The following is a 19,981-nucleotide window of genomic DNA, read 5'->3' as shown; positions in this document are numbered from 1 at the left end:
ACATGACCTTTGGTCTCAACTGAGTCAGTGAAGTCAATGAAGGCCAGTCATTCACTGAGAATCACCCAAATGTGCGAATTTTACAGGATCTGATTCGTGTATTACAATGAAATATGGCAATTTTTAAGCTTAGACTTGATAACATTTCTTGGCAGAAGCACATGTTGCACATAATTTGTTCAAGGACTGTCAGAAAGTTGAAAATCTGAGATGCTAGCATGGGTGTTTGTACACCTTGTCCTCCTCACAAATAGTGTAATTTTGGTTTTCTTTTAAAGAAAACATACCTTTTTAAAAATGCAATTGGGTTCAGAGGGTTATTTCCGTGAAATAGTAGTATTGGGTTGCACCAATGAAGAATTGAAAGGCCATTTCATCCATGATTGTGTAGAAATAGAGAAATGTGTCCTAGTTATATATTTGTCCAGAAAGGACAGCAGCCAGTATCAGCTGTCAGGTTGAAACACGAGCAGAGCAGCATGGTTCCCAGCAGTCTGGTGGTTGTGAGAGTCACACTGTGACTGTGTTGCATTTTTTTTTCAGCATTTATGAAGATATTTGACGGATGAGTGACAAAGCAGGAGTTCTGCAGTTACACTTGTGTGCTGCAATATGCTTCCGAATATGTGGAGACACTGCAGGATTAGCCTTTGATTAGGTTGCAATAGAATTTCTAATGCACATCGTAATGTGCATATGAATAAAGAGACAGAAATATCAGGCTCAGAAACACCTATGTGATCCCTGGGAGGAATTTCACCACCTTGCAGTGCTACCCTTCAAGAATAGAAAAAACATAAATGTAAAATAAAAAAAAAATTACCAAATATATTATGGGACATTACGGGAAGCTGGTCCACATTTTGGGACCAACAATACAAAATCCTTGCAGCAGTTACTTAATCTAGAACACTTAAATCATATTAAGTTCAAATGAGTCTTTTTACATGTTTTATGATTTCAGTTTAGGAAAATGCTGTGTCACTATCCTAATAGAGATGAAATGTTTCTTTTTATACATTTTGGGTTTAATATCAGATAAAAAAATACATCCTGCCTCCAAAATGTTTTCTAAATCAGGTATATTCAGGTTTGTGTTAAGATTGTCATCAATCTTAATATTCCCTGAAATATGTTATCAATGTGTCCATATACTGAATGGTCATGAGAAAAGGTTGCCATGTAGGTGTCAATTTACAGCTTGTTCTACCATCTTGTGGGTAAAATGTGTAACTGCAGGTCTGAAGCATGCGGGAGGTCCCTTTAGAAAACATCAATCACATGATACAACCTCTGTTCAATGAGGGGCACGAAGCAAACAAAGAAATAAAAGAAAAATATAAAACCTCTCCTAGATTTTGCACGTTTGCATGTTGCCTGCTCGGCTTTGTCTGTGTGTGTGGTGTATGTATACGTTTGTGTGCAGTGTGACAGGAAGACGAAGAGAGGCAGTCTGGTAGGGACTGAAAGCCAATAATGAAGGAGGGGAGGGAAGAGAGAGCGACACAGAGAGAGGTGCAAAGCTCTTCGGCTAGAGGAGGATGACAGGAGGAAGAGAAAAGTAGAAGATGCTGGATAGCGCCATGAGATCAAGACTGTGTGAGAGAGAGCTGTAACGTGTAGCCCAGGGATGCTGCTCACGCTGCTTTTCTACTTCCGAGTCAAAGGTAGGAAATCTGGGGTCAATGTGGTGGATTTTGTCATCAGGAATTTTACAATGTCGGATCGTTAGGTCTGTGCAGAGACAGTTAGCTGGAGAGCATGAGAGGCTTGGCAGAAAGGTGGTCTAAGAACAGAGTTTAGGTGAGGGGAGCTGGGTTGCCTTTTACTGCCAGCAGTGACATCATGCAATACTCTTGCTCGTGAAGAAAAGGGATTTATTTAATTATGTATGTTTCTGGTTTTTAATACATGTCATGCAAAAGACAATTTAATAAAAAATACCGTTATCTCATAATATGCGATGGATCGGATGCACGTTCGTGTCTTTCATCATCACAGGACCAGCTTATCGGGAGCATGTGAGCCTTTCCTCTGTCAGACGTGGCAACTTGTGCCAGTCACTTCTTTGCATCAGGGGAGCTGCTGACTGGGATTTCTCTGGAACCTATTTACACACACACACACACACACACACACACACACACACACACACACACACACACACACACACACACACACGCAGTGATTCACACACACACACACACACACATGCAGTGATTCAGTCACCTCAGGATACAATATTTATTGCAATACATTGGTCACCGTACAATCTTATTTATAAATATTGCAATATATATGATGGCACAATACTTAATATATTATAATGCTATGGGTATTTAAAAAACAAAAATCAAAATACCAACTAAAAAGGTCTAAAAACAGCTGAATTTGCAACTTGCCGTGTTCCACCCAGGTTGCCCATGTACACCACATTCATTTGATCAAACTCATCAATCCCTGTTTTTTCTTTAAAACCAAAGTGCAGCCACAAAGCTGCAGGTGCTGCTCTAATGTTGTCCGCCGTAACTGAAACACTGCAAAGTAGCCATGAGAACTTAACACATAAATGAATACCAGTACACCATAATGACAAAAAAGATGTATTGCTGTCCTAGCAACACAAAAAAGCTATGATTTACAAACTAAAGCACAGTGAAATTATGGTCATCGTGACTGTTGATAGTGACGCAGAAACTAAGGAACTTAATTGATCAATTTTGTAAGTAATCTGATTATGCCTTGTCATATTCGATACTAAAAGCCAACAGGAGAATAATAAATAAAGTTGGAGTATCTACCTCTTTTTTCAGAAATGTGGAATGTAATTACTCAGCATCTTCAAATAACACTCGCCACAGGGAGGTTGTACTAGTTGGGCATATAGTTATATATTTACATTATTATTATTATTATTACATATAGTTCATATATTTATTTGTATAAACATAGACTGTCATTGTTGAGACAGGGCTTATCAATTAATTCAAATTTTATTGAAATTATAATATATCCTTTGCTTTACTAAAGGCAGGATATGTTTCAAATTGGGGCGGCACGGTGGTGCAGTGGTCAGCACTGTGGCCTCACATCAAGAAGGTTCCGGGTTTGAGTTCCGGCTCCAGCACAGGATCTTTCTGTGTGGAGTCTGCATGTTCTCCCTGTTCCTGTGTGGGTTCTCTCTGGTACTCCAGCTTCCTCCCACAGTCCAAAGACATCAAGAGGGGACGAGGCTGATTGATACTCTAAATTGACCGTAGGTGTGACTGTGAGTGTGAATGGTTGTCTGTCTCTATGTGTTGGCCCTGCGATGGACTGGTGACCTGTCCAGGGTGAACCCTGCGTCTCACCTGAAGGCTGCTGGGATAGGCTCCAGCCCCCCATGACCCTTAACAGGTTAAGCAGAAGAAAATGAGTGGAAGGATGTTATTGATTTGAAGTCTGTAGTTTTTGCTTCCTCAGTGGTGGCCAGGAACAAACATCCAAACAAACGAATTACCCATATTATGCTGGAACATCACACAACAGTAATTTTGGCCTAACTGGGTTTTTGGAACATGATGGCCAATAACTTTATTAATAATTTTCTTTATTCAAAATGCAAAGAAATGTGTATTCCTCTCAGTCTCATCCGACTTGCTGATTGAAAGCTGACAGGCCTGGTCTAAAGGGCCTGTTCAGATATGAAAAAATATGCTGGCCGTTTGTGTGTGCATGTGTGTGTTTCTTTTATGACTATATCCCATATTAATAACTAGGTATGCATGTTTTGTTTTTTTGTCGATATCCCATATGCCAGTTGTTTTACAACGGATTTGGCCGATAGCAGATATTTCCTGATTTTTATATTAGCAAATAAAAACAGTTGTATATGGTATTTACAAACTGAAAAACACACAGTATAAACACTGTCAATGCTCAGTGTTTATTTCTTTATTTCTACAAAATTTGTACAACATTTTGCCTCATAAACAACAGGGAGTGGACAATATCTGCTGATAAAGCACCGATGACATGCCGATATAATTGCGCATCCCTGGTGATTACAGTCATTCTTCAAGAGTCGATCAGATAACTGAGTTGTCCAACAGCCGGAATCAATTTCTTTTGTCATTTTTGATTCTGAGATTTGATCGGTCAATTGAAGAGACATGACATGCCTAAAATTTACGTGTTTTTTTTTTTAAACTGAGATTGTGACAAGCTTAGCGGGAAGCTGTTGTATGTTCGGTGGCGTTTTTGTGCTGAGGACCTTCAGCAATGTGAATGTTAAACCTCGTAGGATTTTTATAGAAAATCGTAGCTGCCAGCACAAAAAATGCATTTGTCACATTGTGCATTCCTCATCTCATCTCTCTGTGTGCTGATATGGATGCGGGGGCGTAACATGTTAATATGTGACCGTAGTGTCACTTGAAGTGTCTGACTCATAAAAAAATATGACTGTGTTTTGCCTGTAGTGCAGGAGATCCCACACACTGCTGCTGTCCTGTCTACCACTTACTACATCGCTTCCAGGAAGACTTAATATGACTCTAAGATATGATTACAGTGAGGGCAAATTTAAATTGAGTGTCTTGTAATTTCATGCTCTTTTCTAATGTCAGTCCCCTCCCTTTTCATATAGAGCAGCAATGACTGAAAGGATGATTGTATAATTGTTCTAATTAAAAGTCAGTGTAAGTCATCCCTTATCATGGAGGTTTGAGTTTGTCCAAATATATCCGAGGGCTGTTTCATTGATCCCTCGTAGCTTATTTGGAAGTATAGGCCTTAAATAACCTGGTTTTATGTAATCGTCCTTCAAATCTTGCGGCATTGGCCAGACGACAGGTGCTCTGTACGTTCATATAGCCCTCACAGATGAATACGGTCACATTGTAAAGTGTGTATTTCCTTGCACTTTCTTCCTTTACTTCTGTTTCCCCACCCTGAAGGGTATTTGAGGGAGGGTGTGTTGTTGTTGGTAGCAACATGGACGCTGTTGTTATTGCGAGTGCGAAGAACAATGTCTGGAAATGAGTCAAGCCCTCCTAAATGTCCTGTTCTTGTGAGATTTGGTGGCACCACCCTGTTCTCCTGCTGCACATTTCCACACATAGGCTACACTATATCACCGGGCTCCTCTGTATACCCTCCGAGGACAAGATGGCAGGACTGTGCGCCATGGCCTTTGCATCTGGAGGTGTAGTATTGTGTTTTCATTAATCATGTGAGAAGCAGCTTGACTTGCTACTTTGCTCTGTCACTCAGTGTTTTTTTTTTTTTTCCCCCTATTCTCTCATTCTGGGACCTTGGCTGGAAAAATGGGCCACTGCAACACTTGTCGCTCTCCAGAGGGGGATGTTGTATTAGGTCAGCTCTTTAGTCAAATGAACGCAGCGAGCCCATGTCCGAATAGAGGCGTTTGTTGTTTGCATCACCCTCACACTGCGGTGATGATGCGGTATTTTCTTTAGTTTGGATTGACACTGACCAATTTCTAGCTCAATATTGTGGTAATGTTTACAGTACTACGATGACTCACAGCAACCACTTACTTTCACAAGAAATGACCAGTAGTAGCATTATTATATTGTTAGCTCATGTGCTCATATAGGATGGCTCAACCTTTCGAATAGCTGTGACTGTGTTTACACCTCATGCGTCTTCCCAACCAGAACACTCTTCCTCACTCAACTCTTTGGTGTCTTAATACACACGTCCTGGCACACCTGTGGCAGTGAGTCAAGTTAGCCATTCATTGGTTAAAACAGTTTTCTCCTTGATGCTGGAGTGCTTTGGATTCCATTGTAACATTGTTACATGTAGCTGCCTTTAAAAAGTTGAGAAATGTGTCTCAAATTTTACTTTGTCAGTCCATTTTGTCTTATAACACTATTTTGCACCTCAAAAGGGGTCATGTGTCACTGGCTGAATGTACATTCGCACTAATATTCCAGTATAAGTCAGCAAAGGCCAATATTCCAAATTTGATAAGGATTACTGTCAACAGCTTATTCCCATTGGATTCTGGGTATTTGTCTTTTTTTTAGAATTGGGTGTTTTTCTGAATAAGACAGAATTTGTGGATATTAGTCTGCTTTAAGAAGCATTCTTAGGACCTTTGTATAGCATCTGAAGAATACATATGTGGAGTTTTTATAGTTTTCGTCTTGTTTAACTTGTTTATCTTCCAAAAATACATTTAAAGTTTCAAAAATCATCAACATGTCAGAATGACATTAGCAAACAGTTACAAAAATATGATGATAATAACATCATAACATTTATGGTCTCTTTCTTGTCGTTCATGAATGCACATTAGGGTTAACTATATTGGAAACTTTTATTTGGTGGTGTGTCGTCCTTGAATCGGACAGGAGGGAAATGTAACAGCTTTTTTGTCAGACTTTGTGCAGTTGCATATGGACAGGATTATTAGTGGTATTTTCATTTTCCTTAGCAAGTCAGAGTATGGTTATGTTTAGAATGAGGACAAATATCGTTTAAAAAAGTGGAATATTGAGTGCATGTAACGCATTTCAGCTTGAAGGAGCAGTGGCTCTGATTTCGACCGTATGTGCCTGCAATCTCATTCTTTGGGTTATGACTCGAGGCTTATAAGTCCGGGTTGGAACATAAATCCTTTTTCAGTACAAGAAACTCTTCAGTTCCTGCTTTAATGCTGATGCAGCACAGATCCACCTGTCCATGCCACATGATCTTTCCTTCCATCATTAACAAGACCCTGAGACACCTGTACTCCTTCACTCCATTGTATATATTGGTTACTAGTCATGTAATATAACTGACAGTTGTAATATTGACACTAATTTAACATTGTTTTGCATCATAGCGGTGAATACCACAACTTTCTGGTCGTGTGGTGTCCTCCTCTTGTTTAAGAGAGTGTACCATGAGGGAGTAGCTGGTTCACAAACTTACACACAGTACCTTTAACAAGTCAGTTCTTTCAGTTGTGAAATCACAGCTGTAAACATGAAAGTGACCTGATATCTGAGGTTTGCTTCTTCTCAACAAAAAAACCCACAAAATTTTTCAGCGTTCGATTAAGTACACAACATTTGCACATGTAGAATTTAATAATCCCTTGAGCTGCATCCAAGATTTAGATTCTTGTCACATTCTGTTTAATTTTTCAAACATGACCCAGTCCTCAAATCCCACTTTGAAAAGTACAGTTTCAAGAAGCTGCACCTGAATACACCCAAGTGGATGCAGAAATCACAGAAACAATAGCTGATCGTTGAGTTAGTTTTCTGTAATCATATAATATCTAGATTACTACAAGTTTACATTAACAATCTTTTAGCTGTTACGGTTCTTTTTTTGATATGTTTCATCATGTCACCAAAATGGGCGCTTTCTGTGTTCTTGTGTTCTGTGTGTGAGTGTTCTCCCTGAGCATGTGTGGGTGTCTTTTGGTCCAGCTTTCTTCCATAACCTTAAAAAAAACCTTTAGGTGAGATTCCCTGGTTTCTCATCCTTGTCAACTTTTGCCTGCTTCTATGCCTCAACCCTGGAATTGATTGGTGATTGACAGGGTTGAACTCCACTTCTTGGGTCACTCCCAAATCTGCACTACTCATTTACTTGCACAGGCAAATGGGAAGAAATGCTCAGTAACCATAGAAACACACAGACTGCAGTGACTTTTCAAGGCAGGTGGCACTTTGCTATAAAAGCCTTGCGTTAACAGGATTAGACGGAATTCATGGAAAAGACCCCTATAGAGAAGACTTCTTTATGTCTCTGCTCTGCTTGCCTTTTTTCTGAACTCCACGGTCCTGGAGGGTGTAAAGATTCACTCATTCATCATGTTGCAAAAAGGCAGAATCTTAAGCTGTTGTGTATGAAAACAATAGACATCAATACCTCCATGACATTGCAGTTTTTATTAGACACTGGTGATCCCTAGTTAGTCACCAGTCTGATTCTAGTAGAGTAGGACTGACTTCCTGTTAATACAGAGATGAGCAGAACTTGTATTTTATCAGTTTACATCTGTGTCCAGCCACGGAGAAAGAAAGCTTAAACATTCCCTGTGATGTGAGCTCCTCATGTGGAGCAAGAGTTCACCCCAGGGCATGAGAGTTTCGACACTGCTCTGCAGCTGCCAGTTTCCAAGACATAAACAACAAATCTGATAAGTAAAATATTTGACACAGAAGGGGGTGTGGGTGGTATCAAGGTTCAATTTTTATTTGCGTCCTGACATCATGTCGGCTAACTAATAATAGCTGCTATATGGTGGGCCGGGGCTACCATAGCAACAGAGGCAAAAAAGATGAGTAAGTGAGGAGGATGCCATAGCCGCACCCATCCGTATAGCAACCAACCAGACTGGAGAACCAGAGGATCTCTAATGGGAGAAGCAGCTAGTGAATAATTTGTGGCAGTGAAGAGGGCAGCGCCTGATGTGGTTCACATCATGCTGCGGTCATTGGGTGGTAAAGACCACAAGACTGTTGAGGTTAAAATTTCAAATTGTAATTGTTGGACGCTAGGTTTGTGAAATTATGTGTTGCAGTAAAATTGTACCTCATGTTCACCATGCTGATGACATAAACTGTTTAGAGATACCCTAAAATAATGTTCATATTATAATATCGGGTTTATATTGGAGAAAATTAAATGCTGCACTAGCGCCTCCACCTGGTGAAGCTTCTCACCTGCAGGTGAAAAGATTCGAATGATGATGGTAACCATTGGGTGGAGGAAGCACCTTGTGGTCCGTGACAACCATGACAGCTTGGAAATAGAGTGAAATGTGTATTGTAAAATAAATAAATTAGTAAAACAAACTTTGTTGATTGAATTCAAAATTAATTGAATTTGTGGCAATTCCAAAAATCTGGATTTTGGGGTTAAAAGAACACATTATAGTTTTTGTAGCATTAACGTGTGGTATTCTAACACAGAGAACAACTGCAGCTCTGTACATTATATTGGTAAATTCCCAGTACCAATCCTGATATGTTTCATATGTTTTAAATTGTCATTCAATATTTATAGACAGAATTATAGAAATAAAAATTAAATGCCTGAAAAAAAAAAAGACATAAGCAATCATGAATACCACCCGACCCTGTATCTGAACCAGAATATTTGATCGGGTGCATCAATAAAGATTTATGCTTTATTTTCTCTTTACAGATGTTACTGATACCCCGTAACAAAATAATTTGGGGATTTAAGGATTTGGGGATTTTTTTTTTTTATTCTTTGTCTGAAGGCTGATATGAATATTTTGTGATTTGAAAGCAAAATAACAGATGTGCAGGGGTGACTGTACAGTTGTCCTTCACTTCTTTCTGTTTCCTTTTAAAATCACTGTAAACAACTGAACACTTCAGCCCTCTTTTGAAACACACTTCAGTCATAATAATTTGAATAAATGTTACTAGCATGGGCGGCATGGTGGTGCAGTGGTCAGCACTGTCACCTCACAGCAAGAAGGTTTTGGGTTCGAGTTCCGTCTCGGGCACAGGATCTTTCTGTTTGAGTCTCCATGTTCTCCCTGTGCCTGTGTGGGTTCTCTCTGGTACTCCAGCTTCCTCCCACAGTCCAAAGACATCAAGAGGGGACGAGGCTGATTGATACTCTAAATTGACTGTAGGTGTGACTGTGAGTGTGAATGGTTGTCTGTCTCTATGTGTTGGCCCTGTGATGGACTGGTGACCCGCCCAGGGTGAACCCCGCCTCTCACACCCGAACACTGCTGGGATAGGCTTCAGCCCCCCCCCCCCCCCCCCCCCGCGCGACCTTTAACAGGATAAGCGGAGTAAAATGACTGGATGAATGGTCGCTAGCATGTATTGTTTAATTCAGGTTCACATACTGATATAGGGTTAGTCAGGCATTTCTTACTTACTGTACATCTGGGTACGTTCCTCTGTTAGAATTCAATACAAGTGTATAGGTCACTCAGGGGTGTAGAATGACGTGCAAAAAGCAAATAAAGCGTTGTGACAATGTGAAAATTGCGTTAAGACAGAAATTGGTTTGTTATGTATACGCCTTTTAAAAAGTCAAGTAAACGTACAGCTAGTAGATATTTAGTAGACGCTTGTCTCTAATCCTTTTTCACATTACCAGTGTGAAAGCCAGCTTGATGCTTGTGGTTGAGTCATCATTTCAATCAGATATCATCTGTTCATTGGATTAGGACTGGATCGTATCTAAGTAATACAAACAACAGACGTGATGCCAGGCGACATCAGTGTCTCACTATACCTTTCACAGAGGGTTCTGGTCCTCCAAACTACACCAGTGAATCATGGTCATCATCATCGAACCACTGGTTATTCTCTTCTCCTTTGAATTGCAGGATATGGAACTGGAAATTGTGATTGTGAGTTAGTTCTGATAGGCAATTTATAATGTTATTTGTTGCTATTTCACATGCTTAATAGTTAATTTTATATTACAAAACAGCTGTAATTAAGTTACATCACGTATATTTAGCTTAAAACAACCAAAGCAAAATTGTATCATTTAGTATAATTCACGTTTACTGTATTCAGTTGTGTGTTCAGTGGTCACCAAACACTTTGGGGGATAGGTTTGCTGTTATTTTGCTTTTAGGCCAAATCACAGTTGCGTGGTTACATGTGAATTATATGAATTAGCCCTGAATCGTGCTAGTGGATGACAGCTTTAGTTACAAACCACTGCAGTGAACTGCATCAAAACAGTTTCATGAGGCCTTTCACAAATGATTCATGTAACTGTTTCTTGTGGTTTGGGATTAAAACAAATACTTCATCATCCTGGTAAAACAAAGACCTGCAGTACTTGGTTTTTTTGGTGAGCAAAAGATTGTGGTCATGGCTAAAACAATTTCTGATTTAATGAGTTGTTGAATCAGCCAGTAGACTAATACGGAGTTTGAAATATTTTATAAACATTTGAACAGTTTAATATGAGGAAACAGGCGCTTAATGTGTATTCCCAAACCTTTATTAATAGCTCACTGCATGATCCAATTATAAATATCTACACTTTCATGGTCTTATCTGAATAAAAGGTCATAAGTAAGTCATTCATCTCCAGGGATAAAGGAAATAATGGGATGTAGGACAGGAGGAGGCCAGGGAGGAGGGTGAGGGAAGAGGATGAAAGCAAAGAGTGAAGGAGGGAGTGGTGTCTGTGTGTGTGTTGGTGTGTGTGTGTGATAGAGAGAGAGAGTGTGTTTGAGCATGCGTATGTATTGTAGAGAAACCTGACGGTTGTCTTCGCCTCAGTTGAACTCAAAGCTCCACAGTCTCAGGACGTTTCTCTTCATCTCCTCCTCTCCTCACTACCTCTGTCTGTCTTCTAGTGCAGCACACCTTCACCCCCCTCCCAACTAGTCCTCCACCCCCACCCCTGCCTCAGCATGCTGCTGCTCTACAACCGTTTCCTTTCTCTTCTAGAATCGATCTACCGCCGCGGGGCCAGAAGATGGAGGAAACTCTACCGAGTCAACGGACACCTCTTCCAGGCCAAGCGCTTTAACAGGGTGAGTGTCCACAGCTCTAACCGATACACACTCCCAACAGATGCACACATACTTTGATGCCTGAACAATACCTCACTCAGCTCACTTAATTGGGTCTGTCTTCTTTGGGATTACTGGCATTATGATACACTCTTTTTTTCTACACAACATCAAATACATGTTATATTTTAATCTAATATTCGGTCTGTGTGTGTTTCAAGACTTTTGAGACTCGTTTCAAAAGGATTTAGATCCTACGTGGTGATGAATGTGAGGCTGATTATCCCTGTGTTCTAAGCTCCATCAAAGTTCTGTTAGTGAACCTCAAAATAAGGTTTCTTTTAATTTTATACTTCAGGGAGTCAGTTCTGTTTCAGAATTATCTCTGTTTCACAATGGTCCCCATTTCCTTGATCACAACCACAGTCTTAAAGTTAATAGTAAGAATCCAGATGGATGCAGCAGAACCAGTGATACTTTCATTCCATTCCATTTTTATTCCATCATTCCATGATTTGAGGCTAAACCTGGTGCCTGCACGATTCAGAATTCATCTTGGCTTTATTTATTTACATTTTTATGAGACTAGGTACTTTTAAGAAAAAGACTTGGTAAGAAAATACTGTACTTTTTTCCACCACATTTTTCTTCAACCATTAGAGATTTTGCATACATCCCAAGATTGTGCTTAGGAAACTCAACAAAACTCGATGAAGATGACGAGCACTTGAAGCCGACAGAATTAAGGACACGTCACAGTTGAGAGGGCTAAGATTTGATGATAAAATGATAATTGATGCACTTTGACGCATTAAGAATGTCAATATCTGATTATTTGGTAATATTTTTATTGTGACTACTTGATATGCAAAAAATTAATGAAAAAAAAAAAGGGCAGCACGGTGGTGCAGTGGTGAACGCTGTCGCCTGACAGCAAGAAGGTTCCGAGTTCGATTTAGGCTGATTGATACTCTAAATTGACCGTAGGTGTGACTGTGAGTGTGAATGGTTGTCTGTCTCTATGTGTTGGCCCTGCTATGTATTGGCGACCTGTCCAGGGTGAACCCGCTTCAAGCCTGCAGGCCACTGGGATAGACTCCAGCCGCCCGCAACTCTTAACAGGATAAGTGGTAGAAAATGGATGGATGGATTTGTCAAAAGTTATGTAATAAAATGTCTTCTTGGCTGAGATTTGCACTTTACTGAACATATTTTCTTGGAATTTAAATAATTTTTGACAGAAATATACACACCAGGATTACCATCACCAGTAGCCTACTGATAATATAAAATGATCTTTACATTTGTTCATGTTGTTTAGCACTTTATTTTTAAGCAGATTGAAACTTAGTAAAAAAAAAAAGTTGACATAATCGGTGTGGACGTTAACAGTCTGAACGTTGATTTGAACATTACCCTGAACTGCTTTGTCGCAAATGTAGTTGATGAGAAATGTTCGCAAGAACAAGTTGTTTTGACTTTTAGGTTATTAAATGTTATAATCCATCCATACAGCCATTTTCTCTAACGCTTGTCCATTAAGGGTTGCGGGTTGGGAGGCTGGAGCCTTTCCCAGCTGACATTGGGCGAGAGCCAGGGTACACCCTGGACGGGTCGCAGGGTAATGTTGTAATTAAATTGTTGACTACATTTTGGCTTTTCAAGTCTGGGCACAGATCGGCATGTCTGTTGCAGAGATGCTTTGTTTAACAGATTAAATCCCCAGTTGGATTAAACCATCTTTTACAGGTGGGCTGTTTAGGGTCGCTAAGCTTGCCTTTACCGCCAGCCATGACTCATAAACACCACATCTCACTTTGTACTCTTGCTTTGTTGAACGGTTGGTGGGTGCACCTCCTCTGTTCCCACAAAAGCTGCATTACAGCAAGAGAGGCAAGGTGAGAAGTAATCTTTCCATAGAGACCTGTAAAGAATCCAGTTTTCCCCCAACCCTTGACTTAATAAGAGCAGCACAACTGCAACACACACGTATGAACAAACATCATGTAGAATGTGTACTTATATGTTTAATACTGAAGTAAATACAATATCAAATAATTCTCCATCTGTTCATAGGGATTTTGAATGGAGCCCTTTTCTACTACTTCAAGTATCAATTTATCTGGGTATTTCTGCTTTCTCTTTAGTAAAGGAACTGTGTACTTCTTTGGCCATTTGGTCTGGTGAACTCACTTCTTTCTAACGCCACAGTCTCCAGCCTCAACCGACAACTGTATTGATTTACAGCTAAAAAGCACACTGGAACAGGTCTCTGAATAGATTTTAGGTGAGAAGTCTTCACTTCACTGACATAATTTTGATTCAAGCGGTGCCTTGTTAGACAGGTTGCCGATAACACAGACATGCATGACTTAACAATCATGCATGTTCTTGCAACACCGGATTCATCAAAGGTTCCATCACTTCCTCTGTTGGTGTCTCCCACTCTCCATAGAAAAGGAATAGGATCTGATGACCTTGTATTTAGGAGTGGACTGCACATTGTCGTCATTTTATCAATATGTGTATGTTGAGATCCTTTCTCTTATTGTTCGGCCTCTGAGCTTACAGAGCAGTTTGACATAAACATATTGGGTTGAATTATATATGACAGGTAATGAAGTCATCGCTACAGCTAAGCTAACTGAAAATGGATGCATAATTCACCGTGCCCCAGTTCTTAACTTGTTTAGCTCATGTAAGCAGCTCTCAGAGCTATGAAAGAACATATGTGGCCTTTTTAATTTTTGCACGGGACCTTTTAGAAGACGTAATAGAGCGGGTAGCACCTCCTTAAAACTTAGGCACGCCATGTGTTTTTGTGTTGTAATACACAAGCAGCCACTTTGGAAGAAAGAATAGACGTGCTAATGCTGTTTCGCTTAGACCTCAAGCATCAATGTGGAAGAAAGGCACTGCTGTGTGAACAGCAAAATTTTACCGTCTGATCAATCGTATTAGTTCATCGCACAGATGTTTTGGTGGAGACAGCTGGTTCCAGGGACCATGTAAGAGGTTATATGTGCTATTCAGTGTGTGCTCGTATGCACAGGTATTTAGGCTCATTAATCATGATGAGTGTGTTTGTGAAAGAAGCAGCAGAATGCCGGAAGGGGAGGCGAGTCTGAGCCAACCTGTATTCAGCTCTACAAAGGAAGCCAAGGTTTTAGAAAATCAATATGTGGTGGGTTGCCACTGTTGGGAAAAGTATCATCATATCATCATATACATCAATATTATGTATGATGTATATTCATGTAAACTTCACCGCCTTACAAAAAAGAGAAATAACTAAAAAACATGCAAAAACAACAAGATGTAAGAATCCATTTTTCTTTCTGTGAGTTTTCTGGTGCTTTTACTACTTCTGGAGGATCTTAAGTACAACCTGATCAAAGTCAATAGATAACAGTTATGCTTTTGAAAATAAACATAATGGCTTTTATCCTTGCTGCTACTGTGTCTCCCGTAGGTGCAATCGTCCTAATGTGTAGACCAGAAAGCGGATATGCTGAGTGCACCGACTACACAATGACTCAGCATTTTCAACCTATTCACGGATCTATTACTCCGTGCGGTTATTATTACTGATGCACCGTGGAGCCATGGCTTATTCAGTCTGGAGCTAAAATGAGGTTTAATTCAGTAGACACTCACTGTGATGGCTGGGCTACTGCTCTGCTTTGTCATGCTGTGATCCAACCGAGGCTTCTGAAGGGTGACAAGGCAGATCTTAAGGCTCATTTACACCTGAACCAATTGTATTGGTGTTTTGTTGCTGTCTGACAGATGTACATCTGTCATTAGATGGATTTGTTCGCTTTGTTTCACAGCAGCAGTAGCTGTTTGTTAGCTTCATTTTCTAAATTTAGCACGTCAGATGAGGCAGGAGAAATCCGTGTCAAGCGACCAAGGCATTCCTTCTTTCCCTGTCATCTTTAATGCCATGAAGTTGTGATGGCATTGAACGTGAAATAAAATATGACAGATCATTTGAACAATAAGTCAGATAAAACTATTTTAGATGGTTAAATGGGAAATGCCTCTATAGGGGCGGTAAGAAACCAGGAATGTATGCAACCCCTGGCCTTAATTGCTGTTTGATGTCCCAAGTAGATCAGAGCATTTTTTAACCATTCACACACACACACACACACACACACACACACACACACACACACACACACACACACACACACACACACACACATGTCCACAGACAGATGGCTCATTAGCTCCACCCTCAATCAGAGAGTAAGGGTACAGGGACTAACACAACGGCAACCATAAAACGAGCCAAACACCCCAGCAACTATATTTATTAATTATTAATTTCAGCCCACACTGAGGATATTTTTCAGACCCCCCCCCCCCCCAAAAAAAAACAAACTATAAATGAAACCTTGGGCTTGCTGAACTGCTCCACTACTAGCAGCGTGGCATAGGAATGACTCCTAAAACCTGGAGGTAAGGTAGCATTGTTGAACATCTGGTTCTCTTTTCTCAAACTCAGTGGGTTTTTATGAACAAGTTCTTGCACTCAATTCCTAAAGTATGGTCTGGAGTTAACACCAGCTCAAGAAGTTTGAGCCGGTGGTTGCTTACAAGTGACTAAATGAGACTACAGGTTGTCGCTGAGAGTAAACATCATCACGCTGAAAACAGACGAAGCATGAAGCTTCGCTGTGGTGCGGTTAAAGTCATGCATTCCTGGCGTAGCTCCTTCACAGCGTAACGTTAACTTTGTAACCGTTGCATTTATGCTTGAAAGTGTTGTACATTAGTGAAGATGATCTTGCGGAACAAAACAAATAGATAAACCTTTGTGGGGCACAGAGATGATTTTCGACAGTGCGCCAGAATCCAATGTAAAAATCGCTGGCTTTTTGAGTGGACCCATGTATGGAGGTCAATGTTTCTTTTTTTATGCAATCAAACAAAACGGGTTTGAGAGGGAAAACGTTACCCACTACAGTCAAAGAACAACCTTTGCTTGCAATTCAGCACTGTTTGCTTGCCAGGCCAAAAGCTTTGCTTCCTCCTATGCTGATTTGTTTCTTTATTATGCAATTAAACAAAACAGCTTGAAGAGAAATCTTTCCAAACTGCAATTTTTTTCAAATTGCAAGTCAAATTTGTGAGGTGGCAATTTCCTTTATTGAAGTTAAGTTATTGAATTCGTTTGAAGTATTTCTTTTGAGGGGTCGCGCTTTGCGGATGGTCCGTGCGCTGTGGTCCTGCAGCCAGTGACATGTCGGGGCACATGCACATCATCTATGAAAATGAGGTTGTAGCTCATTATCAATGTTACTGTGGTTTCAGAGTTACACCAGCAGCCACAGATGGACAAAGTGTGGTGTAGTTCTGAGCCAATTACAACATCTCATATGGTGGGCAAATATATACGGACCTGTTCAACAGTAATTATAATGTCAGTGTTCCTCAGATTTCTGTCTTCTCCTCCTGTGACGTCCCCTGTTGCTGTTGTCGAGCTGTCACCGCGGTAACGACTGGCCAGCGGAGACGTTTCTTATGTCTTCTCAGTTTAGGTTCCACCCACTCACTGAAACTGGCAGCAAACATTTTGCAACCAAAATGTTTGCATTGCAGTGTGTTCTTAAAATTATTTTATGATTGGAATTTTGAAAGTTTTTCACTCAAAACTATTTTGTGATTGGCAGCGTGGAAAATTTGGCTTGAAAGCTGTTTTGGTTTGTTGCATCGTAAAAGGTTGGACAAAAATGTCTAACTGAAGGAATTTCTTGTGATTGCAATTTTGAATTCTTTTTCTCAAATTTAGAAGAAATGTAGAAACAACCCCCCCCCCTTTTTTTTTAATAGCATAACAGACACAAATTGACAACCATACCCATGGATATGTTTAGTTCTGGGTTTGCCTACAAAATATATGAGTTATATCACAGTTTATAAGGTTGCCGTTTGATACTGCTAATAACCTCTCGTTGTGCTACAATGTTCATCCTTTCACTGTCTTTCCTTAACTTCTTTAACCACCCTATCGTGGCTGCCACCAGTAGTTATGGTGGTAATGACATAGGCAAAAAAAACAAACATTCATTCACATAAACATTTTTGAAACACTTTTTTTATGAATGAAACATTACCTTTTAGATATCTTGCTTTAGTTAGGTTAAGTATATCAAACGTATTTCCACAGAGCTGTGTGCATCATCTTGGCTCCACTGGTTGGCTCCAGGCTCTTGATCATGCCAGTACTGCAGTTTTAAACTTCTATAGTGGCTGCGGCTCTCAGTTGCAAAACAGTTAACGTAGTCAAAGACCCATGGCCTCAAAACTCTGGGAGCACTTCAGCAAAACTCAGCACAAAAGGGCGCATTGTACACCGTGCAAAAGTTCAGCGGCCTATCATGTTAAAATGAGCGCTCTGCATGAGCACGGACACAGGAAGTACACAGGCTCTGTTCTTGATGGTGGAGCCTTTCCAGTGGAAAAGAACCTGATTACAAAACTTCAGCTGGACACAATTGTCTCCTAAATGTTGAGTTTGTTCAATAAGCAGACCTCACTTTTTTACTTCATGAGGAACTTAATAAAAACTAGAAAATGTATCTTTTGCAGATGCACTAACAACACAATATAAATCCTCTGAATATTTAATTTCTTCCGTTGAAGATGCCAGTTTGACCCAGTTTTGAAATATGATATAAAACTTTGTTGACATCTGGTTTTGCGTTGCTTTCATAAAGTGAACTCCAATAAAGTGGTCAGTTTTATTTTGGCACATTTTTTTTATATTATTTTGACTAATCTGTAAAATTGTCAACAGATGAATTTTTAGACAAATACACTGAGAGAATAAGATTAAGGTCTTTTGCATCCAGTCGACGTTTTACACTCAGTAATAATGTTATCTTGATAAGACAAATTTGAACTGATGTGCATTTCCCGCAAAACAGAACATTTGCAAATACATATTGCGTTCTTAAATTTCAGATTACCTTGGATGTTCTTTGATCTAATTGATCAGCAGGCGTTTGTATTGTTAGTCAGCTGGGATTTGTCTGCCTGCTGTTGCTGTGCCAGCTTGCAGGCGTCTGGTTGGTTTACTATGTTGTTCTCAGCATATAAATAAGCCTCGGAGAAGTAGGTCAGGTGTCTCCTCCCTCCTCTCTCTCTCTCTCTCTCTCTCTTTCTCCCTCTCCATCCTTGTCCTTCCCCTCACTGTCTACGCATTTCCTTCCATCCACCTCCTCCTTCTCCATCCTACTCCATCTCTCCCTGATATTACACTCGGGGAATCTGCTTTGTGAAACCCTCCCATTAGTCATAATGGCGTCTTTTAAGCTGCCGCCTCCTGATGAAGCGGAATTCAGTCGTCTCCAGTGGATGCTCAAGCAGTATTTATCAGTTTCCTCTTGTTAGTCAGCAGACTATCAGAAACTTGTTTGTTGTTTCACCGCATGTTCAGACGTTTTCATCTTTTGTCTCATTAACTGCAGCGCCGAGTTAAAGATTTCTTCAATTAGAACAGCCCATGTTCTTTTACAACCTTGATCTCCGGCAGCTCTGCAGAGATTGAAAGGAGCTGAATGTTGTTCCATTTCTGTCTGCTCTTTTACATTTCTGTCTCCCTACAGGGGGTTCAAGCACTTGGCTCTAATCATGTAGAACGACTACAGTGGTTGACCGTTAGCTTTTCATCACTTTTCCCTGCATGCTGTGGAAACTTTATATGAATGTCTTTTTAGTTTGTTTTTTTTTTAAACTGTTTCATTATTAATGTAAAACTATCACAACTAGCTTGATAATTTTCAACAAAAGCTGATTTCATTCTAAGTTCTTTAAAAAAAAAGGGAGTAGAAAGATGGCATACCATGAGTTTGCAGTAATAGTAATAATAATCATAGTAATGTGGCTGCTTTTCAAGATACTGACAGGAGGTTTTTTTCAACTGAATGGAGGTGGAGAGGGTGGGTCATGGTTGAAGAGCATTCACCCCTCAGTTGAACGTAAAAACTAATGCATATCTGAGTTTAGGAATAATTGTGCGACTGGACTCACGTGTGATTAATGAAACTCGTAGTACCTCACTGGTTATATTATAGGAATAATTTGTGTATGGATGCCCATTTCTTGATGTGCTTTGATAAATGAGAGCCTGTGTGTGTGTGTGTGTGTGTGTGTGTGTGTGTGTGTGTGTGTGTGTGTGTGTGTGTGTGTGTGTGCTTGTCAGAGGGAGAGAGAGAGAGAGCGAGAATCAGCAGAGGATTGGGATCATTTAGAGCAAAGGCAAATTTATTTGTATAGCACCATTCATACACAGGGCAATTCAAAGTGCTTTACAGAAGTAAAGAGAGGAAGGGAGCAAGAGAACAGCGGAGTTCTAAATTTACCTGAGATTTTAGAGGACTTTTTTGTACCGTGAATAACAGGTAAGTGTGGATGTAATGAAAGCAAGAAATGAGAGGCATGGGTGGAGATTTTTATTCATACTCCACCCTGTGGTTCCAAGGT

The 19,981-nt window shown here is 40.1% G+C and overlaps 1 protein-coding gene across 5 annotated transcripts in view; it reads left to right on the top strand.

Annotated features, from left to right (window-relative positions):
- Positions 1-19,981, top strand: part of prkcz (protein kinase C, zeta) — a 114,981-nt gene that overhangs the window by 46,693 nt on the left and 48,307 nt on the right. For 4 of the 5 annotated variants that reach the window (XR_015117882.1, XR_015117884.1, XR_015117883.1 and 1 more), the window contains exon 5: positions 11,421-11,506. Coding sequence is in view for 2 of the 5 variants with exons in the window: in XM_086213936.1 (XP_086070062.1) it covers positions 11,421-11,506 (86 nt within the window). In the remaining 3 variants the exon portion in view is untranslated. Of the gene's footprint in view, positions 1-1,517; positions 1,668-11,420; positions 11,507-19,981 lie in introns of those variants that run through there. The other variant, XM_086213937.1, reaches the window with a different exon arrangement.

Source organism: Aulostomus chinensis, chromosome 9, assembly GCF_037954235.1.
Source record: "Aulostomus chinensis isolate RoL2024-O1b breed Wild chromosome 9, RoL_Achi_v1.0, whole genome shotgun sequence".
Classification (NCBI taxonomy): Eukaryota; Metazoa; Chordata; class Actinopteri; order Syngnathiformes; family Aulostomidae; genus Aulostomus; species Aulostomus chinensis.
This window is presented reverse-complemented; position numbering and strand designations above follow the sequence as displayed.